The sequence below is a fragment of the Ochotona curzoniae genome, unplaced genomic scaffold (assembly GCF_017591425.1).
Source record: "Ochotona curzoniae isolate NIBS_2020 unplaced genomic scaffold, NIBS_Ocur_1.0 contig_430, whole genome shotgun sequence".
Lineage (NCBI taxonomy): Eukaryota > Metazoa > Chordata > Mammalia > Lagomorpha > Ochotonidae > Ochotona > Ochotona curzoniae.
This window is the reverse complement of record NW_024466219.1, coordinates 16756424-16782631: the sequence shown is the minus strand read 5'-3', so window position 1 is coordinate 16782631 and position 26208 is coordinate 16756424. Positions and strand designations below refer to the sequence as shown.

The following is a 26208-nucleotide window of genomic DNA, read 5'->3' as shown; positions in this document are numbered from 1 at the left end:
CCCACCACAAGTTTGGCAACAAACACTGCATGTTACTTCTCCTGCTTTCTTTGAAAGAAAAAACATATTTAAAGTACCACAATGTTCAAACGTAATTTTTTAATGATGACCAGGTTACACAGTTCTAGAACTAGAAAAGATCTTAAAGTTCATGCTAACTTGTAGGTAAGTCAACTGAGTCTCAGAAAGGTGAAGGCTCCCCGGACAGTTAGGGAAGGCCTTTCAGTCAGTTCATAGTAGAGACAATATAAAGAATATACCCTCCAATGGCTAATCTATCTATCATTACATTTCATTCCTGCACTTACTTTTAAAATTAAAAGCATTATTTTGAGTGCAACGGCTATTAATTGGTCAAGTAACTTGGCCAACAATCTGATTTGATGGCTTGTTTTTTTTTTAAAACCTGACTTCCCTTTTCTAAAAACTCATTTCCTCTCTCCTTCCTCCATTTTCTTCTTCTCTGCCTCTACTCTGAATGAACCAAATCCTACTTTTTTCATTTGTACTACAAAGAAAATTACAGAGGACAGCAAGGGAGAAATGGCAGCTAATGTGACTTCTATCAGTAAAATACAGATCATGCCACGTGGACAAGATTTTAAAAACTTTTTCCATAACATTTTAGTAATATTTACCTGAATCATCCCTTTTAAGCTGATCACCCCAACACTACATTATTGGCTTTGAAAGATTATTCAAAAAATAAATCACAGCTTTTCAAAATTTTAAGCTTTCCTTCCCCCTCACTAGTTCCCAGTAATTTCTACATTTTTAATATCTCCTTTTTCAGTTTCAAAGATGAAGAAAAAGCAGAAGATTGACTCAAATTGGTTCAAAATATCTGGGTGACCAGATTAAAAGGATATTCTCCATAATGTTGTAAACAGTTGGTGATGTTATGTTATGGCTTTTAATTGGTCGGGATGATATTCTGCCAGCTCTGCTTTTAGACCAGAGATGGTCTCCCCAAGAAACTGTTGAATTGAGCTGGACAATAAGATGCTGAACTCTATGCATGGTACATGATGGCAATGAAAGAAACAAGACTGGGTTTGAACTGTAATACTGCAATAAGGTGGAGTAATCCACCATGGGGGGAGGGGTTGGGGGAACCTCGGAGCCTATGAAACGATGTCATAAAATGAAATGCAATGAAAAAAAGGATATTCCAAGAAAACTGACCACTATATACAAATAATTCTAGAAGAAAGTTTGTGGAGATCAGAGGAATTAACAGAAAACCAGAGCAAAACAAAAATATTAGAAATAAAATTCCGCATGTTTCCTTGGTAACATAGTTAAGAACACACTGTCTCCCAAATCAGATGCAAACAAAACTTTCAGGCATGAAGATAGTAATCTGTGACTTCTGAATTCTCAAAATTCAGAAAATCAAACCAAAAATAAATTAGTGTTAATAGTAGATGTATGCAACTTGGCCAAAATGAAGCATGAAATTATGACCGACGAGTCCCTAATCACTAAACTGATGAGCTCTCAGGTAGGAAAATTAAATAATTTTGGGTTTCTTCAATAAAAAAGGAGTGTTACGTACACATAGAGCCATACAAAGTATAGAAGACATTATACAGCAGCTTGCTACCTGGTCTAACTGGGTCAACAGCAGTTACAACCAGTACGATGCCCAGCAAGTAGCAGAAGTGCCACTCTGATCACTCCCAAAGCCCTTAGGTGCCTCTGAGCTAAGGGGGAAAGGCACTCCATGTGTTATGAACAGCTAAGGTTGTAGATGGCTGGAATCCTGCTTACTGTTGGCAGACTATAGAGCCTGTGGACAAGTGAAGTCACACTGGACTTACGGAGATGGGACACAGAATGTGCTTGGGTAAACTTGAAACTTCCAGATTCATCAATGCAGATTTAACACCATCTCCAGACATGCACAGGCACTCTATGAGTCTTTGGTTATCACTGGGTTTGGTGTCTTCCTGTTTTCCCTCATTTTTTTTAAATAAGAGAAAAGTACATACTTCCTTTTCCAGATATAGGATTTTGTACATAAACAAACTAAATTGTAACACCTCGATAACAAGACAACAATTGTAATAAGTTTACAATGAGATTTGTCACAGGTAGGAACAAGTATGCTAGGAAATGGAGAAGACTCCTAGATCTGCACCTTCTTTATTTCACTTAATGATTTCAGATGCAAGTATAGCTGGATTTGGGCTAGGCTGCAGCCTAAGCCAGCTGAATTAGATGTACTGAAGGACAGATATGCAGGGGTCACTGAAGGGTATGGAAAACCACTTTATTCTAAGGATGCTCCTTTTCTTTAATATTCTTTCGATATCCTCATACGGGTTTTATGACAGTCACAGTATAGAATCTCAGTAATGCAAAAAAAAAAAAAAACCATGCAGTGCTGTTACAAGAATTAGAAATACGCAGACGTCAAAAAAAAAAAAAAAAAGAAAGAAAGAAAGAAAGAAAAAACTGTGAAAAATGGAACCTACTGTTTTTCCAAATGTGTGACTCACATTAGTTGAATGGTAACCCAAGATGATTTGGAAGCCACTAAAATAAGCCAGTAGGTAATAATGCAACCAAAAACCGAGTATATTCTGGTGCAAAAGGTTTTTGAAACCCATGCGTATGTGCCTTGAGTGTCCAGTCTCAGATGTGCTAGCTCAGATGTCCTATCACCTGGGATGAGGATTTTTACATTCTGCAAAGTACCTAATATAGGATAAACTAGTCACCTACCTCTACTGACTATGACTTAGAAATCTTGCAAAACTCCAGTTCTTATAGTCTAAACCTACAGCATAGGATTGCTGTGTGAAAAGAAAAATATATATACATATCCCTGCCAATCTCAGGATAGTAACTGCCATGTAACAATGCAAATGGTTACTGTAGTCTTACTTTTTGGTGTGGCTACAGGGAATAGTATATTCAGAAATTCATCCTAAGAAAGCAACAGTGATTGCATGTGAGGCCTTCTTCAGGCTACTGAATTAGTCAACTTTTGGCATTGAGCTAGGAGTTTGTAAACCCTTATCACATAAGGCTTCCATCTAATAAATAAAAATGCTGGGACTCCTGAAAATTAAACCAATCACTTGGGTTGAACAATAACTAAATGAAGAGCTATAGATTGCAATCTAAGTCTGACAGACTCCAAGGCCTAAGCTTGCTCTCCTACATTCTATTGTCTCTAAAAACAAAAACATTTCCTAGAGTTAGGTAGGCTCAATGGAGCTTCCGTCATTCCAAGGTGAAAAAAAAAACTTTTTTACTTTCCTTCAAATTTCTAAAGTACAGACATAGATGTAGAAAATGAAGAAACAGAATATATGTGTGCAATTAAAATCTCACAGAGGAACAACAATGAATGTTTAAAAATGTTCCTGGTGGAAATAAAGCAGTAATGAAAAAACAAAAAACGAACAAACAAAAATGAGAAATACAGATACAGAACCAATATAAAGATTTCCTGAAAATTCACAACAGCAGCATCCTTTCTCGGGCAAAGCTAGAAGTTCTGTGATGATGAACCAAGTAATCAGAGAATTCTACCATCACCTCTATCACCCACATTCACTGCAAGGTAATCAACAAAAGTCATCTCCTTGCAATACCACTGATTTATCTTTAAAGTGACAAAGACTCAATTCATGGAAAAAAATGGAAGATGTAAAATTTCAGTTATGTCTTAAAAGGATAACATCACCAAAAGTGTGTTCTGTGTCTGACTTGAGAAAGAAGGAGCCCCTCTTTCCTGCTGGGCACAAACTGCAATTACAAACCAACCTCAGGAAACACGGCCCGGGAAATCTGCGCTTCGAACATTTCAGGGGGAAAAAGAATCCAAAACTTTCACTGAGAAATACCAAGTGGTACGGCAAGAGAAAGCTCATCCATTAATTTCTTCACTTTTGTACAAATAATTATTAAATCATGGGAAATTCAATAAGAATACATTTATTTCTATGTGAAATATAGAATGAATAAAGTGAATTCCAAATGTTGGAATGTTCCAAGATTAGCTGAGGAGAGGTTCATTCATGATACCATGATAAATGCAAGCAATCATGACAAATAATAATAGTAATAACAGTAAAAATAAAGTATCTGTCTCAGTTGTGCTGTTCTTTGGCATGCATACGATAGGGAACTTATAAGTACAAAATGTTAAACACTTTCATAGGAAAGTCTATATTCTATTAGACTTAACAGTATGCCAAGTTTGCTCTATTCATGCCTACCAAACACAGTTCATTCACTCATCTTGTTGAAGCACTGCACGTCAGACCGTATGTTTACAACAAAGACCGACTCAAACTCTGAAGCACAGCCTGTGGCACAATCAATGTCTTGGCCTCATGTAGCTAACATACTTTTAAGTCGTTGACCAGTAGGGGAAAGGGAGAGCAGAAGAGTAGAATCGATGGATGCCCCCTGCTTTCTTCGGGCTAGAACAGAAATCTGGAATGGTCAAGGGCTAGTTTATGGTTAAGGATGAAATACTTGAGGTTAGTCACTGGACTAATGGCTGCGTCCTCTGGCTACTGAAATATTGAAGTACCTAGGATGATATATTAATACAATGGGCACGCAGTAACACTTGACTGGCGGGCCAGAGGATTTGAAGTCGCCCTGCAATTACCTTGGAGCAGGAACATGATTTGGAATACAGAGGAACATACTGAGTACCTAGCGGGGTCCACACAACATGCCTGTACAATGCATGCACCTGTGTTCGCTGAGGCAGCCACACACACCGCATTCGGATAGTTTTCCTGAGACAGTAAAAGGATGATATTCTCTCCCAGGAAAACCGGTTGTAAACCCCACAGGGGTGACAACTGTTTTTAACTGTCTGAGAGTCAAACTTACCAAGTATAATCTTGGATGCACCTAAAGAAAAAGAAGAAAAAAATAACCATAAGAATTTTACATTTTCATGGGCTTAGCAATTTTATATATGTATGAATGTCAATAGACTATACCAGTAGACTGAGAAGCAGTTTAGATCTCTGTAACTAAAAGGATTATAAATTCAAGAAACAACTGCTAGTAGTAACTTAATCAATGAACAGAAATACCAGCCTCTGCAGTAGTTCCATAGAGTCAACATTAGAAACATCAAGTTTGAAAGCTACTGAGTACCAAGACATATACCATCTAAATCCGGGGTTCTGACTTGATGTCTAGAAAAACGACTGCAAAGTTTCAACTATGAACAATTGTTCATACCATCAAGAAACTCAAACACCTATATCCCTTTCAGCAACGATCTACAAATTACCTCATTATATCATTATTCGTATTTTTCAATTGAGTACGAAAGAGGCATTGCCCAAATACTGCTCTTGTAAGTAGGGCAAACACATTTACTCAAAATGCTACTGGGACGAGGCAATGTTACCCAGCAGCAAAGGCACCAGGTTTGGAGCCAGCAAGTACATTTAAGTTTTCATTCCCTCCCTATGTGCTACTCATGACTCACTGAAAGTGAGTCTACAAGAGAATCTCCAAGCTTGGATTCCTCATCAGTACAGTTAAAACCTCTTCCTTTGTGAGGCTGGTGCAGTGACATGCTGATCAACAAGAAAAGCATGGCACGTGACCCAGCAGCACAATCTCTCTAAGTAGCAGAAGCTATTCTTTTTTTAATATGGTGGGTATTATCTCATGCCTTGAGAGACTGAGTTAAAAGTACAAAAGAGAGGGCCCGGCGCGGTGGCACAAGTGGTTAAAGGTCCTCGCCTTGCACGCCCGGGATCCCATATGGGCGCCAGTTCTATCCCGGCAGCCCCACTTCCCTTCCAGCTCCCTGCCTGTGGCCCGGGAAAGCAGTCGAGGACAGCCCAAAGCTTTGGGACCCTGCACCCGTGTGGGAGACCCGGAAGAGGCTCCTGGCTTCGGATCGGCATAGCATGGGCCGTTGTGCTCACTTGGGGAGTGAATCATCGGATGGAAGATCTTCCTCTCTGTCTCTCCTCTTTGTATATCCGCCTTTCCAATCAAAAAATAATAAAAATAAATCTTTAAAAAAAAAGTACAAAAGAGAGTTCCAAGGCTGAATGCTGCTTATATTTTTATCATAATTAACACATTAGGCTTAGTTTAAATGTGTTATTTATAGGTTTAAAAGAAATATTTCAACATAACTAATTCGACAATAGATTCTATCAGGAGAAACTTATTTCTCTTTATCTCACCCTATGAACCTAAATATCTGAGACTCGAAAATACCACAGTAATTTAGACAGTGGGGAAAACCAACTCAGGCTCATGCCAGAGTTAAAGTTAATGAATTAAATTCAAATGAGTCAATGAAAGTCACAAAACCAAGGCTGAGTGGAAATGCTAGGTTAGATCATGAAATATACAATATAAGGTCTGTTATGAAAACATTCAAAATACTATTAAAGACACACACATGTTGTGTAAGAATGAAAACAGGAATCAAGCTCATGATCCTATGGCAGTAATTAATTGCCTTAGAGGTAGAAAACCAGGGGTAGGCAACATACTATCTGTAATGTTTAATGTCCTCTAATTATCAGGGTCACAGCATAATACGTAGAGCTCAAAATACTAATCAGGAAAATAAAGTCATCATGTGTGTAAAGTCACAGCTAAAAAAAAGTGTTTGAAGCACAGGGATATACGAGGGGCCCGCAGAGGAGGCAGATTAGCATGTCCATTCCTAGGCAACAAGGTGCAGGTGCAGAGAGCTCAGTCTCCAGGGTCTGGAAGTCTGGACTGTGTTCAGGACTGACATTCATGGTGGTGGTTACAGAAACACCTGCTGACTGAGCAAAGTCACTCAACTGAGAGGCAGAGTAGCAGATAGAGCCCCATTCCATGGTTCACTCCACCAAATGCCTGCCAACTCATTCTAATCTCCCACACACATCGGAAGGACTCTACTACACGTTACTGCTGCCTTCCAGGGTCCATGTGATTTGCAGGGAGCTGGAGTGAAGAACTGAAGCTGGAGGGTGAGCTCAGGGTTGCTGATGTGGGAGGCATCTTAACTTCCAGGCTATGCACCTGCCCACATTTTTTTCTTAATACAGTCTTCTAAGAGTTGACTTTACTCTTGTTGTGTTGAAAATTGTATATTTTGAGGCCTAGCGCAATGGCCTAGTGGCTAAATCCTTGCCTTACATCTGTGGGGATCCCATGTGGGCACCGGTTCATATTAGTGGCTGCTCCACTTCCCATCCGGCTCCCTGCTTATGGCCTGGGAAAGCAGTAGAGGATGGCCCAAAGCCTTGGAACCCTACATCTGTCAGGGATCCAGAGGAAGCTCCTGGCTCTTGGCTTTAGATCAGCTCAGCTCTGGCCACTGTGGCCACTTGAGGACTGAATCAGTGGATGGAAGATCTTTCTGTCCCTCCTTCTTTTTATAAATCTGCCTTTCCAATAAATAAATATTATTTAAAAGGAAGAAAATTTGACTTTTTAGAAAAAGTTATCTCCTGCTTCAAGTTTGTGGGCATGTTCCCCCCCCCAAAAAAAATTTTCAGAAATAGGTAGTCTCCATTAGAAAATGAGAAGAGCAATAAAACTGGTTATATGCTAAACATCTCAGTGGCCTGAAGCAGCAATAATCAGTAAAGATTTCATTCATGCATCCGACAGGGACATTGGAAGCCTCCAGTATACTTTCCTTCATTTCCACAAAGCCATGATTCATTAGCTTTCCTTAGAAATCACTGAGATGCTTCACCAATTAGTGAATCCACCTCAAGGATGGTACAAATTTGGTTCTTCAATGGAGTCTCAAAGAATTCAATGACCCTCCAAACAACTGAACAAAACAGAACATCATTAACCTTATCTAGCACTGTTTTTACGGCCACCTAACTTTCTTCATAGTTCGATGAATGTTAGCATTTTACAGATTTTTCCTAGCATAATCCACACGTGCCTCTGCAGAAAGTCAAAAGCATTAGTATGAAAAATTCTAGCCACCATCAATTAGAAACTATTCATTTGATTGTATTAGTTGAGTCCTGTTCAGATTCCTTGACTTAGCATGCCAGGCACCTATTCAGGAAACCTCAACAATGTCAACTGACCTGAAGAGGAGGAGTCTTGCTCACTTGGAGGTGTGCTTTTTGTATGCTTGGTTGTCATGGTAACAGATACATCTTGTATTGCTGTAATAGGAGCAGAAGTAAGTCTTGTGGTACTGTGGAGACCCTTAGTCAGTGGGGTATGGAAAGCAGTGAACTTCTTTGTTGTTGAAAGACTGTGTGTGGATGAAGGCTTTCTTACAGTGACTTTCTGGCTGGTCGGTGGGGGCTGTGAGGCAGATGCCTTAGCCATGGTGGGACTCTGGGCTGCCACTGGTGTGTCTGTAGATGAAGCATTTGATACGAGGGGTATCTGTGCTGTGGCTGGGGCCTTTGTGACGGAAGCATTTATCATAGTGGGCCTCTGGGATGTTGGTAGAAGTCTTGGAGATGAAGCCTTTATGGAGATGGGTTTCTGAGGTATTCGTGTGGCATCTGTAGCTGGAACATTGACTGTGGCGATTTTCTGAGGTGTTAGTGGAAGTCTGGTAGCTGGAACGTTCACTGTGATGGGTTGCTGGTGTGTTAGGGCAGCGTCTTTAGCTGGAACATTGACTGTGGGGGGTTTCTCAGGTGTTGATGAGAGTCTAGTAACTGAGGCATTTACTCTGGCAATTTTTTGAGATATTAGTGTGACGTCTATAGCCGTGACATTGACTGTGGTGATTTTCTGAGGTGTTGGCATAGTGTCTGCAGCTGGAACATTGACTGTGGGGGGTTTCTGAGGTGTAGGTAAAAATCTGGTTGTGGTATGTTTCTGAGGTGTTGGCATGGTGCCTCTAGCTGGAATATTCACTGTGGTGGGTCTCTGAGGTGTTGGCATAGTGCCTCTAGCTGGAACATTCACTGTGGTGGGTCTCTGAGGTGCTGGCATAGTGCCTCTAGCTGGAACATTCACTGTGGTGGGTCTCTGAGGTGCTGGCATAGTGCCTCTAGCTGGAATATTCACTGTGGTGGGTCTCAGAGGTGTTGGCATAGTGCTTCTACCTGGAATATTCACTGTGGTGGGTCTCTGAGGTGTTGGCATAGTGCCTCTAGCTGGAATATTCACTGTGGTGGGTCTCTGAGGTGCTGGCATGGTGCCTCTAGCTGGAATATTCACTGTGGTGGGTCTTGTAACTGTGGTATTGACTGTGGTGGGTTCCTGAGGTGTTGGTGGGTGTCTAGTACCTGAAGTACTTGTTGAGGAAGGTTTCCGAGTAGTTGGTGGGACTTCAATACTTGGACCATTGCTTTGGGTAGGCCTTGGAGTTGATGGAACATTTTCTGTTGTGGACACTGTAGCTTTGGGAGGTGCATTTTTTCCTGTGGAGCAAAAATATAAGGAAAAAAAAATTAGCCAGCAATTGCTGAGTTTAGATTTTTTTTTTTTTTTTTTTGGCCATTGCTTGTTCTACGCCTTTTAGGAAACCAAGTCACACTGTGCATTTCCTGAGGAGCTGAAATGCTTCAGGTTTTTGCCATGAAATAAGTTCCATCCATGGGCCACTAAAGTACCATGGAGGTTCTTCAGATGTTTTTATAACAAAAGAGGAAACCTACCCTGAAGGGAGTTATAAGTTCATTCTGTGACACACCTGTCTATATATTTTCCCCAAAAATGTCTTCCTTCACTTACACTAAGACAAAAGACATTGGGATGTAACCAATGGACCAGCTTGATCCAGGTCTTCCCCATGGGAGGTAGGGGCCCAAACTCTGGGCCATGCTTATCCACATGGATGCTTGTGGTGCAGGTGGTGGGCTCTAGTCACTGTGCCACAACACCAGCCCTCTACTATTTACTTCTGATCTATCTTGCTGTTAATGCATCTTCAGAGGCAGTAGATAAGGGTTCAAGTACTGGTGCCTCTGCTGCTCATGTGGGAGATGTGAAGAGAGTTCTAGGCTCCTGGCTTCGAGCTAGTCCTGCCCTGCTTATTATGTATATTTGGGGGCATAACACAACGGCCTCTATCACTCTGCCTTCCAAGTAGATGAAAACAATATAAATGCACATTTAAAAACAGTTCAGGCTGGATATAAAAGACATTAAGGAAAATATGTTTAAAAAATGAGAAAGAACAGTCAATAAGAGAAATTCTGGGGGCTGGTGCCATGGCATAGCAGGCTAAGCTTCTGCCTGTGGCACTGGCATCCTATATGGGAGCCAGTTTGTTTTCTTGCTCTACTTCCAAACCAACTCTTTGCTTATGGCCTAAGAAGCAGTAGAGGATGTCTCAAGTGCTTGGGACTCTGGACCCGCATGGGAGACCAGGAAGAAACTCCTGGCTCCTGGCTTCAGATTGGCTCAGCTCTGGCCACTGCTGCCATTTGGGGAGTGAACCAGCAAATGGAAGATCTCTTTGTCTCCCTCTCTGTAGCTCTGCCTTTGAATAAAAATAAACTAAAGCTTTACAGAGAGAGAGTGAGAGAGAGATTCTGGAGGCAGAAAAATAAATTAGTGGAATTCGATGACATCAAAAGCTAGACAAGAGTTTTCCAACTGCCAAAGGACAGTCACTTTTATATATTCTTTGTATAAACACAGAGATATCTATCTGAACTTTCTGAAAGTAACAAGGTGTGAAATGGCCAGTGTAAGGTAATTCAGCAGAAATATAAGATGTATGTTAGAAACATGTGTCTGCACATCTATAGGACAAGCCCTTCTGAGCAATCTGTTAAAAAGCTGTCCCATGGGCGGGGGGAAGCAAGTATGTTTCCATGTAACACTTTGCAGTCCCTTTCAGAGCGTTCTCAGTTTCTATATGGATCTAATGGTGGGGATGCAGCCAAAACAGGATCGTGTGCACTGATTACCTCTGCACTCAGGGAGGGGGGTACTCCAGGCTCCTTCCTCATTGCAAAAAGTATTGCCGTTTCCCACCATGACGAAGCCTTTGTCGCACTGATAGGAGACAACCTGTCTATAAGAGTAAGTGGCAGATTCTTCTCTGATTCTCCCATTTTCAATTGGTGGAGGATCTGGACATTGTACTTCTGGAAAAAAAAACCAAAACCAATATATTTTAAGTAGATAAAACTGGTAAGGCATTTTTACAAATAAGGAAGACTAAAACATATTAAAGATTCCACTGCAAAAGACCAAAATCTACCATTTGGTTAAGTTCAGTTCTAAGAATTGTCTTAGAGTAGTAGACAATATATTTGGCATTTCAAAAGCAAACACAGAATAACAGGAAGGCTAACCTTGGGAACTAATTATGGGAATAGTAAGATTTACACATGCAAGCAGGACAAAAATTACACATGTTACATTACACATTAAACTAGTACCAAAAAAAAAAAAAAAAAGCATGATGCATGAGTTGAGAGCCAAAAGCAGGGCAGTCAGAGAAGGCTGTCAGGAGTTAACTAGCATGTGAGTTTAAAAGCTAAGATGCACCCTCCTTCTAAGAGTGGAGAGCACGGCCTTTCATTCCAGGGCAGTACATGCAATGCCAGAGAGTGAAGGATCGGTCCTTTGGATACAGCGGGACGCCACGGCTCACATTTAGCCTCCTTGGAATAAGATTGTTTTCATGTGTCCTGCCTCACAGAGACTTTTATTCAAAATACATCTTACTAAGCCGGTGAATTTGTTAATAAATACAAGCAGAGTTGCTCTGGTAATAAACAGAGGCCCTCTCTCTGGCAGTTGCCCTGATTTAAAAATAAAAACAGTAATAAATTCAGTGGTTTTGCATTCTCTAGAGAAGTTGTGTTTTTCCTCGTTTTTTTAAAGCCACAAAGTCATGTGATTAGGCGTGCATCAAATTGTATGGTTCCAAATGTACTTAAGTATGCATTGAATATCAAATACTTAATATGGATGGGAATATGCAAATGTGTAACTCATGCTTTGCTCACTGACAGGGACTACACCCATCATGTTTAGTCTCAACATTTCGGATTCCCTAGCACATACCAGTCATTGTTCTACAGGGAGAAGCTCAACAGTGGACAAGCTCCAACTCCTTTGTCTTAAAAGCTGGGAGGGGTGCACTAGCTCCCTGGCTAATCCTCCCTCTCCAAGCACCATATCCCATGTCCTGTTCCGGCTGCTCCACTTCCATTCCAGCTCCCTCCTTCAGGCCTGAGAGGGCAGCAGAGGCTGACCAAAGGCCATGGGACCCTACACCTATGTGGTAGACCCTGGGGGAGGCTCCTGGCTTCATCAGGAAGTACAGCTATCATAGAGACAGGGGAGCTAAATACGGGCAATGAGAGGAAGTGGGCTTACACGGCACACTGCTTCTGCACTAGAATAGATGCTTGGGATCCACAGTTCTGTAACCTGAAGCTGCTAGCTGCTTAGGAAAGTGCTGGCCTCAGACCAGGAGATTGCTTATCCCAACCATCAGATTTCTTGGGGCTCCACTCCCCTTTCGTTTCCATGGTGTCATTTATGAATATTCCTTACTGAAGACCAGAAGTAGAAGAAAGTGGTTTGGACAAAAAAAAAAAGAAAGAGAGGGAGGAAGAAAGAAACAAAGAAAAGAAAGAAAAAAGAAAAGAAAAAAAAGAAAAGAAAAAGAAAACTTAAAACAAATATGAAGGAGGAAAAAGGTGTGCTGACAGATGTAGGAAGGCAGAGCCCAGGATGTGTGTGACAGGAACGAGTCTGGCCACAGCACAGGATGTGTGATGGAAGTAGGCCCCGGGACACCGCAGGGCTGAAGGTCATCTGTCGTCAGCAGACCTCACATGCTGCCTACTGCAGCATCCGTAAATGACACTGACACTCAATCAACTCTGACTTCTGCTCCTGATGACACAACCAAATTTAGCCATAATGCTGAGAACAGGGTGTTCAGAAATCACTTGTAGAAGTGCTAGGATGGATGCTGAGAGAGAGGAGGAAAGAAACAGGCAGCGCTTCAACACAGTGCGCATTCTGCCCTCCCCTCAATGTGCAGGAACCAGTCCTGTTCCTGCCACTGACAGACAAGGCATCTTCAAAGTTCATAGAGGGGGTTGGCACAATGGCTCAACTGGCCAATCCTCTGCTTTGGAGTGCCAGCAATCCCATGTGGGTACCCATCGGTGTCCTGGTTATTCCACTTTCCATCCAACTGCCTGTTGGTGGTCTGGGAAAGCAGTAGAGGACAGCCCAAAGCCTTGGGCACCTGTACTCACATGGGAGATCTGGAAGAAACTCCTGGCTCCAGGCTTCGGATTGGCTCAGCTCCAGCCATTGCAGCCACTTGGGGAGTGAACGAGAGGATGGAAGATCTTTCTCTCTGCCTCTCCTCTCTGTAAATCTTCATGTCTAATAAAACTAAAAATTATTTTAAAATAATAAAAAAAAATAAAAATTGCAGCTGGGAGTGAACCAGCAGATGAAAGATCTTCTTGTCTCTCTACTCCAGAAATCTGATCTGTCTTTCCAATAAACAAGTCTCATAAAAAAAAAGCCCTCAATTTCAAAACTTTTTATAGCAAAATAAATTTATCTTTCAATTCCATTGCCGCTGAGCTCTTCGAAGTGCCCTGTGTATTGGGCTGGAGTCACCAACTCATGCTATTATTCCTGTCCTGTCTCCTTTGGGAGAGTTAAAGATTTTCCAGAGTCAAAACTATATTTCTTGTTTACCGTATAACCTTTATTTTTGCCCCATGATAAAGATAGATCAAATTTTAAAATAAAGTTTCCAGGTTTTTTTTTTCTGGTTAATAATTTTAATCCTAAGAAGGAGGAATGTAAAGAACCCTGGGTCTCAGGAAGACAGCACCTCTGCAGCAGGAGACCCAGGTTAAACACCTCCCGTGGCCAGGGGTTCAAGCCATGGAGTCAAGTCATAAGAAGTTTCAGGGCATTCGTAGTTTTTTCCGTAAAAATTGTGGATTGCGAGGAGGAGGGAGTCCCCTCTCTTATCTCATTTGCCTCATTTGTCACAGGCCTGGTGTTGTGTCAGTTCTCAGGCTGTAGAGTAGGAGACGAGGCTCAGAAGAGCATAGCAGTCTACTTCCATGGAACACACATCAGCACGAAAGGTTTTCCAATGATCAGAGACACCGACACTGACAGCTGAAGGGAGGGCAGAAAGTGATGGGCGCCCATTGACAGCTTCAATCTTCTTATCAATCTTACCTCGGCAAATCGGAAGTTTGTTACTCCAATTGACACCATTCTCCGAAGCGAGACAGAAGGAAGACTTTTCACCAATTAATTGATACCTAAAGCAACAGAGGGAGAGAAAAAAAAATTAAGTGACCTTCACATATCTTTGATCTTTCTTTACCAGTTCTCCAGTGTCATTAAGATACTTCGCCTGTAGGTGGCAACAAACAGCACCTGACAAAAGTGATGATCAAAAAAAAAAAAACAAGCTAGTCTAGGCTAGGTCTCAGCCCTTTCTTTACCATGTGTGAGCTGTATGTGGGTATGGACGAGCTGTGGCTGGGTTGAAACATCCAACAGTAAGAACCAGACTGGGTTGAAAGCCAGTCAGGAAAAGCCACTGTTCCTGCTAAAACAGGAGGTGAACTGAGTAGGGCTGGCTCATGGACCCACTGGTATGCGCAAAATCTGGCACTGGGAGAGGTTCTGATGGAGGAGACTGGGCAACTTCTCTGGCAGGACGCAGTCCCTGCAGGTAAGCGCAAGAAACATGATAGGAAACAACCCAGAACAGGCTATGGAAATTATCCCACTGGCATACACATGGCATGGGTTGGGGGCAGACCAGGCTGAACCCACTCACATCACCCACTGGTGAATCCGAGCACCAGAACAGAGTGTGGGTCGGGTCAGGTTCGGTTGTGACAAACACCAGTACACATTAAGGAACGCCAAGGTGAGATGAGCCATACCAGATGTGATTGTAGCGCCCAAACTACACATGTGAATACCAGGGGGAGGAGGCAAAGCCAACAGAGGAATGTGGGCTCCCCTGCTGGACAACTACTTCCATTGAAAAGTGTGAGTCGGGATGGGGGCAGACTAGACCAGGCAGGGCTATAACACCTGTGGGCCTCATGTGAGCTAGATAAGGGAAGGGCCATGGTGGGCTGACTGTTCCAACTGGTGCAAGCAAAAATTAGAGTGGGTGAGAGTTGTTTGGGCTTAGCTGCAGCATCAGCTGGCAGAGGCTGGCACTGGGAGCTAATTCTGTCAATTCAAATGCCAGAACCACCTGGAGAGTGCATAATCTGGGGGTGGGAGTGGCCTAGTAGGGAGATAGTGGGCACCTCCCTCAGGGTTACCACTCTCACTGGAGAGCATGAAAACCAGGACAGGGGCAAGGGTTGGCTAGACAGAAAGGCACCTGCCAGTAAGTGTATAGGCTGAATAGTAGATTGGTTGGGTTGAACTAGGCTTCAATGCCCATTGACATGTACAAGAGCTAAATGGGATGTGGGACAGACTGGACAAGCCTGCAGTACATACTGGCAAGCATGGGAACCAGGGTAGGGGGCAGGCCTGGTGAGGGTTATGGGGAGTTGCCACAACGAGGCTGCAGCTCCCACTGGTTTGCATGAGGGCCGAGTAAGAAGTAGGCAGGATCGAGCTGGACTACAACAGCCGTTGGTACACGGGGAAGACAGGGCTGGAAACAGAACTGACCCAGCAATAGCAATGACCAGCATGTGCGTAAGCTGATTGGTGTGACGGATGGTGTTGGACCCTGTACTAGCAAACTCAGGCAAGAATCAGGTCTGGGAACATCTCAGATGAAGTTTCTTTGGAGATCCCTCCAACTGAACTGCTGATCTCAGAACCCCAACCATGAAGAGACTATGTCAGCAGTGGACTCTGAATAGGTTTCATTGTGATTGGAACAGCGGGATTGGCAGCAATCTAGAACTGCTGAACTATCAAAACTGCTTGAGCAAGACCCTTGGAGCGCGCCTCACATTGGGGACCTGGGATGGGAGGGAGGCTGGGTGGGGCTTTTCCTTCTGTTTCTCCCCTGATCCCAGATACAGGGAAAAAATGATAATATTAGTGTGGAAACAATGGTATTACCCACTTTCACCCTATAGCCCTTGACCCTTTGTACCCTAATCGACTAAGTAAGATTATTAAAAATAATTAAAAAAAAAAAAAAGCTCAAAGAGGTAATAACCAAAGGGTAAATACAAATGTGCAAGAAGGCCAGTGCAGGGGCTCAACAACAATCCTCCATATCCCCACTGCTCCACTTCTGATCCAACTCTCTGCTTATGGTCTGGGGAAGCAGCAGAAAATGGCCCGAGTCCTTGGGCTGCTGCACCCATATAGGAGACTCGGAAGAAGCTCCTGGCTTCAGATCCTATTGGATCAGCTCAGCCATGGCCATTTAGGAAGTGAACCAGAGGATGGAAGATGTTTCTGTCTCTCCTTCTTTCTGTAAATCCACCTTTAAAATAGAAATAAATACTTTTTAAATGTGTAAGATGTAGAACATTGTTTATTCGCATAGGAATCCCCCTCTCTCTGCCTTTCAAATAAACGACTTTTTTTTTTAAATGAAGTATTTTAAATCACTATGTGTTGAAGCTCAGGAATTTAAAGAATCTGAAGGCATAAGCAATCCGCTTTCCTTGACTCTGCACTGTAGTGAGATTCTCCCGGAGGAGCTGTGAGCGGAGGCCTTCCCCACTGAGAACAGATTCCTTCCTGCCTGAGAACAGATTCCTGACCTGTGAGCACTGGTCACCATCCCGATGGTCCCCTTTGTCGAGCTCCAGTTTGACAAAACTTACCCCAGGTCACAGGAGAAGTATATGGTTGAACCAAACAGTATGTCAGTTTCTATCTTGATGTCGCCATTGGTTAACTCTCCAGGATGAGGGCATCTTTTTTCTAAAAGAGAAGACAAAATGTTTTTTTTTTTCATGAAACCATCAGGCATTGGGTGATGTGGTAGATATACAACTACTTAGCTTGATTGCGGCCAACATTTCACAGTGTAGGTGAAGACCAAAACTTCATGCTGGACACTCAATGCTCCAAAAACAGCCCTTGTTAATTACACTTCACGGAAGCTACGATATGTTTGCATCATGTATACACATGTACGTTCATGAGCTGCTGAAATTACTCACCTACAGATTTCTTTGCTTCCACCTTCAATTTATGTTCCCAAAAAGCAACAGATTTATAATCCATACTTAATTCATTTAAAGTAACCTCAAACTAATTAAATGTGAAATCCATAAGTATACCTTTCATGTAAATCTGTAGTTTGATTGGCTTATGCTAAAACAACTCTAATGATTTTACTAAGAATCCTTCTGCGGGCAGTGTCGTGGCATAGCACATCAACCTGACGCTTGGGACGTGTGCCTGGGATTGAGTCCCGCCTTGTTTCCGTCCCAGCTCCCTGCCACTGCGCATTCAGGGAAGCAGCAGATGACGGCTCAAATGCTGCGGGTCTCTCCCAGCCACGTGGAAGGCCAGGGTGCAGTCTCTGACTCCTGGCTGCAGCTGTGGCCAGCTCAAGCATCGCAGTGATCTACAGAATGAACCAATGGGCAGAAAATATCAGGAAAATCTCTCTCTTGGTCCCTCCCCCTCTTTGACACTCTGACCTTTCATATAAATAAATGCAGAGCTTTAAAAAGGAATAATTCTCAATAATAACACACACTGCCACGTTCCTGCATCAATGAAGGGATGATATTCTTTCTTCCAAACTCTGGACGGTCAAGGTCATACTCACTTGTACAGAATTGTTCAGGTTGGGACCATTCTAAACTCTCAAGGCAAGTGATTGTTGGTCTGCCCTGGTCCCGTTTGTAGCCCAAGCGGCACTCGTATTCCACAGTGGAGCCGACAGGGAAGTAGTTCTGATCGCGGTAAGGCCTTTTCAGGGATGCGTATATCAGATGGGGTGGATCGTTACAGCTGCCTGAAAGTAGTAAGGAAGCAAGGACAACAGAAGTCATACCACCTGACTTGACCATTTCTGATACATTATCTGGATCTTAAGGCACTCCCTTTCCTTAACTTCTCTACACATATTTGGTATTTGTATTAATATTAATTAGCATTCATTTTAATATTTGCAGTGCTCAAGCCCATTCACACATGCACTTTCATTTCCTAGCCACCAGAGGGCAGCAAAATAGATTTGACAGAAGTCACTATCCCCCACTTCTCAACAACCAAAAGCCATCGAAATGGCCTGGCACAGTTCTAGGACTCCATGAACAGTTCCTGACTCAGCTTTGATAAATTGCCCCAAGCATCACATTGTCCTGAATACATGAGGTCACTCCTTGGTGGCGAGGGGTAGCGTCCTGGACGACAGAAATCATCATCAGAGTAGCTAATATTTATCAAATACTCATACAAACACAGTGAGTCCCCCATAACCAGGCATTTGGACAAGGAGCAGCTGAACTGACTGATGGAGGACAGAAAATGCACACACACTGTAGGCTGTGAGGCAAAGAGCAATCTGCAGGTGCCGGGTCTACCCCCACAGCGCTGGATTCGCAGGCAAAAGGCTCAACTCTCAATGAGGACTCTGCCCAGGGACTGCTCATCTTAAGGAAGCCAAGTGGCTACTGGGAGCCCACATCTTTCCAAAAGAAGAGGACAGTCCCTACCTACCTTCCTGGGCCATCTGAAGAGCAGCCGACATAACACACGTGTAATAATTATAAAGCATTATACATATATAAAGGATTATATACTTCATCTTGTTGCCTTAAAAAAAAACAACCACCACCCACTGAAATCTTATTTCACAGTCATATCTGTGACACTCGCTACGGATCCTGCAGCTCCCAATTGAGCCACACTGTCCAATGACTGGGATTAATCCCTATCTGTATCTATCCTTATATACAGGCTGTCAAACCCACGATGGCCAGCGCTTGACTGTGCCCAGGGCAGGACTTCCAGGGTCATAACAGATGTGAACAATTCCTCTGCCCTAGTGACATCATGGCCATTGTGAGGCTAGAGTGTGACCCATGACTCACACCTGTCTGTGATGGTGTGCAGTCAGATCTGACAGCATCACACAAGCCATCCTCCATAACAGTAAATGGCTGTGTTCCTGGCTCTTGGTAGTTTTTTTTAAAGTATATTCAGCTGTCCAACAGCAGGAGGCGCCCTCACCAACAGAGGGGACAGCTCCATGAATGACACTAGCCCCCAAAAGATCTTCCAGTGAGACCAGTGCCAATCCCATGCAGGCCCAGGTTAATGTATGCATGTGTGCCCTCATTTTTAACAATAATTATGGCCCGGCACGATGGCGCAGTGGTTAAGGTCCTCGCCTTGCACGCCCAGGATCCCATATGGGCGCCAGTTCTATCCCGGCAGCCCCGCTTCCCTTCCAGCTCCCTGCCTGTGGCCCGGGAAAGCAGTTGAGGACAGCCCAAAGCTTTGGGACCCTGCACCCATGTGGGAGACCCGGAAGAGGCTCCTGGCTTCGGATCGGCATAGCATTGGCTGTTGTGCTCACTTGGGGAGTGAATCATTGGATGGAAGATCTTCCTCTCTGTCTCTCCTCTCTGTATATCCGCCTTTCCAATAAAAAATAATAAAAATAAATCTTTAAAAAAACCCAATAATTAAAAAAGCAAAAAATACATTAAAGAGCTTTCATGGGGAAAAAAGATAACAGAATAAGGATCTAAAGAAAGCATTTGGGGGCAGCTATACCCTGAGTTTTGACTTTAAGCTAAGTGCTCTAACAAGAGGTCACGTAGCTAAGAGGTTTGTGAAGTACACATTATACAGCTACTTTCTGATGCAACACAATGTGTCAGTCCTGCAGCAGGAGTTGAGCAGACTCACCCTGAGTCCCAGAGCTCCACACGCACCCCTGAACCCCCATGCCGTCTCCCCCAGCGCCACCTTCCTCCCGGAAGCTTAGCTTGGGGTAAGCACCTGCACTGGTGAACACTTCGAATCTTTCATATTGCGCTGCTACTGAACTGTGTCCACGCTTCTAGGTTTAGCACAGATCCCACTGTGCTAAACAGCACAGCACAAGCTGGACATGTGCAGAGAATCAGCCATCCACCACGGCCTTCAGCCTCAGCACGCGACAGGCGACACCATCTAGGGACACCCTCTGATGTTTACACAGTGACCACAGTGGCCAAAGATGTATTTCTCAGAATTCTGCTCGGAGACACGCGTCACTACACCTCAGAGCTGATCTAAAGCTATGCACATAACAGATTCTGAAGTCAATACACACAGCTTGTAAAAATCCCATCACAGCGTCGCACTTCAATGAAATTTAAGAAAACCTAACCTATATGATGTGTCTCCAGGTAACTGACAAAGTATATCCGTAAGCAAGTAACTCCCTAAACAGTCCTGGCTGTTTATCTGTCTGACCATCTGCTCTGCAAGTGCAGTGTTAGGGAGAAAAACTGCTGCCTTCAATTAGCTGGATTGTGACCTGCCAGCAGGCTGTTCCCCAGGGTTTAATAAGACTAGAAAACTATCAATTACCAGTCACTTGGAAGAGGTATAAAATTAGTCTGACCAACATGCATTCCTTTCCCATAACTTTGCTAAAGAGCCAGGAGGAACTTACGATTACAGAATGGCTGCATTTCCGACCATTGGTAGGTGTCCTGACAGGTGGCCGTGTCAGACAAGCCTGGGATTTTCACAAAGTTGGTGTCACATTTGTATGTTACCGTGTCTCCGGGAGCAAAAGTTGAGACTCCTCTCAGATCTGGCGTGGCATTAGGTAAATCCGGGGGGAGGCCACAGTCTCCTGGGGAGGGACAAGCACACTGCATTCAATTCACGGCAACGTTGGCTTCCCAGGGATGCAGGGCCAACCAGGGCGGAACTGACAGGCCATGAACTGTCTAGGCCCGGTTTCTTGTCAACTCAAGACAATAACAAACTCAGAGCAAAACACTCCCCTCCCAACTTAAAGAATAATTTTTAAAAAGTTGTTAAGAATTCCTCCTGCATCCCCACCGAGGTGGTCAGCAGGTGCATTAAATCAACCGGCCGGAGGGGGGCGGGGCGGGAGGGTTGGGCAGGTGGTTGGCCTTTGGGTTGATAGAATAGCTGCAGGTTGAGAAGTCGCCGGGTGTTTTTGAGTCCTTTCTGCAGTGTCCCAAGGTTTGACAGCTCTGGAACAGCTCTGTCCTGCCGCTCCACACCCACCCCTTAAGTCCTGCCAGCCACAGCCCCGCCCCCCCGGCCCCACAGGACTCCATGTCCCTGTCAGCAGCTGGGGTCCGGTATCCAGAAAAGTGCTGAGCTTCACAGGTGGAGGAAGAAGGCGCCGGGCTCAAGGTCCTTTGCGCAAGGACTCGCCCGGCCGGGCTCAGGCCCCCACTCACCCCGCACGGCCGCCGGGACAGGCCACAACAGCAGGGGCAGGAGCAGGGACAGCCGTCCGAGGACGTGCAGCACCGCTGAGGAGCTAGGTCGTGCGGAGCTCATGGTGCGCAGGGGACAGCCTGGCCAGGACCGCAGCCGGCAGTTCCGCGACTGCTGTTGTTGGTGCGCCTGGGCGGGTCCAGGCTCTGCGTCACCGAGCGAGGCGGGACGGATGGGTGGAGCCTTGCGAGTCAGCACCTCTGCCGCCCCGGACCGGAAGGGAGGGTCTGCCCGACGCTTGACACTTCCCTAGCGGCGCTGCCGGTAAATGTAAAAATATGCTTTGTGGATCCAGGAAAGGCTGGGGGTGGCGTGGGCTTTGCTGCCCGACGTTGTGGCCAGGTGCAGGTTGACCCCGAGGACGCCCCCGGCGCGGCTGAAAGGCGACGTGCGGCGCGGGCAAGTTTCACTCCCTGGAAAGCAACCTGAGAGATAGCAGGTTCAGAGAGCAGCAGCTTGGCACGGGTGGAGCTCGCCCAGATCTTCAGCCCATTGCCAACAACACCCCCTGAGTTCCACGTTCTAGTCTGGCCGCGCGCAGAGAGGAACAGGGCTTGGGTTGGGTTCGGGGGTAGAGATAGTTGGGAGGGATGGGGAGAAGCTGGGAGGGGAGAGTGGCTGCCCTGGTGAGCCACAGCGAAAGCCAAGTAGTGCACGGTTTGCGTGGTTGGCCATAGTGAGAGGGTCTAGTGACATGTCCAGATGCAGAGTTGCACCTCAGGTCTGGAGATGGGGCTGGGCTGATGAGAGGGTGCCCGCTACACACGCACAGATCCACCGCATGGCGAGCCTCGCTACCCCTGTGGCGCGGAGAACAGCCCACAGGGTGGGCTCGCTTTCGCTGTCTGGGTCTGGCTAGCTGAGGCCCGCCGCGGAACTTCTGCCTGCCTATGGGCAGCCCCTTGCTTGGAATCCCTGGACCAAGGAAGGGGAGCTTTCTACCAGCCTGTCTGGGTGGTTCTGAGTCTCTGAATGTGTTCTGATGTCCCTTAATTGGTTGGTCTTGGATGGATCCAGGGAAAGTTTGAACAATGTTTTATTACTCTCTGCTGGCTGCCCCAGGCAGGAAGTAGTGGCACACAGGTGACAGAAAAGGAAGTGTGTGAGCGTTCAGTAAAGCCTGACAGGCTTAGAACATTCTGGAGTCTGGAGGTCAGGGAGGCAGACACCTGTTGTGACTCTCATATTTAATATTTATATGCCCTCCCCCCTGTATTTGATGGAAGATACAGCCGCCAGGGCCAGCACAGCTTTAAATGAGCCTCCTGTGACCATAGCCAGCACTCCTTCTGCGCCTGGATTGTAGACAGGTGGTCTTAGCTTGGGCCCAGAGGATGGCAATGAAGCGCAGGGGGTGTCATCAGCAAGAGCTGAAGGTCAAGGCCAGTGCTGGAGCATTAGGAAAGGCTCAACACCAAAGCCTGGCTCAGTGTTAAAGAATCTGTCGGAAAAAAACAATGACCTCAGCAAAGCGTGGGGGACAAAAATTATCTCTGTCCCCCAGCTTGGCTTCGCTAACCGCTCGAGGCATTCACTTTCCAAAACACTTCATGGCTAGTGTTCTTCTTTTTTCAAATAAAACTTATGAGAAACAACTGGGTGATCACATACGTAATACAATAACAGTCACCCAAATAATTACAGCATTCTGAGGGTGGAAGGAGTTGGGGAGAGACAGAGAAAGCCATTGCGTGTGTGTGTGTGTGTGTGTGTGTGTGTGTGTGTGTGTGTGTGCAGTTTGAACGGGATCTACCACAACATCTAAGTACTCACATCTAAGTATTCACAAAACTCAAATCTGGCACGTGTCCCTTGGGAAGCTTGTTCTGTGGAACAGCCTCAGTGGGTTTATTCCAGACACTTCCTGCTCACACCATTTCACTAACACAACTTGACATTTCATTGTGGGGAAACAGAGGGACTTGTTAACCGCAGCTCACAGACACCCTAAGGGTCCAGGGCAATATCCAACTCCTGCTCCAGCACACTGCATTCCTGTGTTGTCATCAGCAAAGATTTCTGCCTTGTGAGGGACAGGAAATTGGGAAGTCATTCAGGAGCCCAGAGCTCTTCTGAGAGGCATTTTCGAGTCTTCATCCACTCAAAGCCCCACATGCTTCCTCCAAGGTCACAGTTCCTTATTGATCAGGAAGGATTTGGGACTGCAGGAGGCGCAGCGGGGCTCCCAGGGGCAAAAGAATACACTTAAGTAATGGTCATAAAAAGCACAAAGAGAGCGTGGGTCTGTGATTTTGGCAAAGCCACTTTCTCAGCCTTGTCCCAGGAACTGTGCAGTTATCACCAGAGATGCATGGACTCTTCCGTTATCGTTGTCTTTGAGCATGAAAGAGTTGAGACTGGGAAGCAGCAGAGTGGTAAACAAGGCAGCGAGGTTTGGGGTGGGGTGGTGTGGCATTCACCAGAATGGGTGGGTCCCTCTCCAGGAAGAATCTGTGACTGTCTAGGTTACAGTTCCGCCCGGGGTTTATAAGGATACAGGGTCCATTCCTTCCGTATCTCCTGGCTGTTTGCCCTTGCCCTCCCCATTCCTCTCCTGGACTAAGGGTTTGTTAGGTGTGAAATAGGTGAAATTCCTCCCAAGGTTTTAAAGCCTGATGTTGTCAGACTGGGGAACCGGCTTGATTTGGGGCAACCCTCTGATGACTTGGGGGGGGGAGGGTGGAAGGGGACCACCTATGAAGTTGTTGGGATAGCAACAAGACTTTGTAGCATACAACAGGGGGTGGCTTCCAAAGTGTGTGTCCCAGCTGCTCCTTCCTTTCCAGGGGTGCGTTGCTCATCTTGGGCCTGTCTCACACGCACAGGTTGATTGCTAACCACCTAGGTAACACAGTGACTAACCCACAGTGTCGCAGAAACAAGGGCATGCTTGGTATTCAGAAAGAGAATTGGACAGTGTCAGGCATCATCTAGCAGGATGGTTTTGTGCGGTACAGGCTTTGATGTCACAGCTGGAATTGAGCAGGGGTGCAGAAAGGAGAGCAAGAACAGCACAGCTAGGCTGGCGGAGGCTGATGGCCCAGTGATTGTGCTAAGACCAATGCAGTGGGGCAGGGAGCATGGAAAGCGATTAAGAATGGTGTAGGCCAAGGTGTGGGGCTCAGGAGCAGCTCGGGTGATTCCAAAAACAGGAGCACAGGGAGTGGAAGGGCTGCTGAACTGGAGCCATGGGAGAGGCTGAGACAGGCTGGAAAGGGATTGGAGAGGGCCTGTGACCCCGGCCTCTGCATTCGCTGCCACAAGTAGGCAGTGGAGGAGGAGGAGGACTGTGGCGTGTGAGCAGCCAAACCTGGGCTAATTCAGACATTTATACCCCATGCCGACAGTGAGCCCGGGCCCCCGCTTAGCTAACCATAGCATGGTCCAGGAGGTTAAGGTGAGAGAGTGGGGAATGTCTTTGGTTTTAGTTTTAAAATGTATTTGTCCTAAGGAAATAAGCCCATAGTTCATTTTAATAATTCTGCTACTTTGACAAAAAGCCCTTGATCTAACTGCTGTAGACCTGGGCTTTCATTGCTTCTCTGATCAATGAAATGTAAAAGAACCTCAGGACTTGGGGATTGATAAAGAATGCTGAGAATGTTGAGGGTGACTAAGAAATTTGGAGACTGTGAGATAAGCTCCCCTGCCCGTCCCCATTTCAAACAAGTGACCACTCCCGGAAGTCAGCAGTTCCTTCAGGTGGGAAAGGAGTAACAGGCTTGGCTTAGTGTGTGCTGGATCCAGAATGCTTTGCTGGGGAGGGCTTGTGAAGATGGACAGTGTGGAATGGAAGAGCAGGCCAGACTGAGCTGGGGTGGAGATGCAGACCCTCCTGAAGCCAGGAAACCTAGAGGCCCGAGGGTTGGAACCGCCAGAGAGGGGAACGCAAGAGGGGAAGAGTATCGGCCAAAGAAGAGGGGCGGGGGAGGACACACACCCTCCCGGAAGCCAAAGAGAACTTGCCAGATGGTACTGTCCTACAAGGCAGTGGTGTTGAGGGGTCGGGCAGACCTCTGCAGGTGGCTCAGGAGTCGCTGTTCTGTTAATCCTGAACACGACTGGGTGCTCTGTCAGCTCCTCGCCCAAGGAACCATTCCCCACCTAAAATGCCAGGGGAAAAAATAAAAATATTCTTTTGAGAATTTTCTGTCCTGTAGCTGCAAAATACAGAAAATTCAGCTTTGCAGAATCACTGAAATGCATTTTGTAAAATGTTAACAGAGGAGCAGACTGCTCCATCTGATAAAGGAATTGTATTTTCTGAGAATATGCTCATCCAAGAGTGTGACAGCGGATGTAAATTTTTGTTTTTGTGATTGCTTTAACTAGGGGCGCAGGTTCAGCGATATGTATTAAAGGGGACCTAAAGTTGCCATTTTCACCTGCCAGAAGGGCACCCTGACCTGTCTAGCCGGCTGCCCTGTGACTCACGTGAGCAAATGTTTCTTTGTGAAGCCCTCGTTTTCTAAGGTCACATTGCATGTCTGCTGCCCAAGCACAGGCAGCGGTGGGAACAGGAAAGCGTGTTGACCTGTGAGTGGAGCTGCGTGTGGGAGGTGGCTTGAGGTTCAGGCGGACCCTGCTGCTGCCTTGCTTTCTGGGTGGCCCAGAATCAAACTGCTCACTTAGAAAGCAATTGTGATAGTTTTGCCTTCCTCTGGGTTGTGGTGAAGAATAAGCGAGACCAGGCATGCGAAGCTTTGGCCTGTGGCTTGGCCCAAAGCAAGTGCTCAGCAAAGAGCCACAGCCATAAGCCTCAGGACATGGCCGCTTCTCACAAAATCCATACCAAGAATGTGCCAGGACATGGGATCTGAAAAAGCTGCTTTAAAAAACATACTGCATTTTAAAAGG

General features: G+C 45.4%; 1 protein-coding gene across 8 annotated transcripts in view; it reads right to left on the bottom strand.

Moving 5' to 3' along the window:
* The window catches only part of CD55 (CD55 molecule (Cromer blood group)), a 28844-nt gene extending 7394 nt beyond the window's left edge, over nucleotides 1-21450 (bottom strand). For 2 of the 8 annotated variants that reach the window (XM_040985594.1, XM_040985596.1), the window contains exons 1-9: nucleotides 21312-21449; nucleotides 20543-20728; nucleotides 17696-17884; nucleotides 16737-16836; nucleotides 14140-14225; nucleotides 10866-11045; nucleotides 9234-9368; nucleotides 8067-8147; nucleotides 4867-4887 (exon numbers count right to left, since the gene is read on the bottom strand). In XM_040985594.1, the coding sequence (XP_040841528.1) occupies nucleotides 4867-4887; nucleotides 8067-8147; nucleotides 9234-9368; nucleotides 10866-11045; nucleotides 14140-14225; nucleotides 16737-16836; nucleotides 17696-17884; nucleotides 20543-20728; nucleotides 21312-21414 (1081 nt within the window). In that variant the 5' untranslated portion in view covers nucleotides 21415-21449. Of the gene's footprint in view, nucleotides 1-4866; nucleotides 4888-8066; nucleotides 8148-9233; nucleotides 9369-10865; nucleotides 11046-14139; nucleotides 14226-16736; nucleotides 16837-17695; nucleotides 17885-20542; nucleotides 20729-21311 lie in introns of all 8 variants that reach the window. The other 6 variants (XM_040985595.1, XM_040985597.1, XM_040985592.1 and 3 more) reach the window with 5 other exon arrangements.
* Between the last annotated feature and the right edge of the window lie 4758 nt (nucleotides 21451-26208).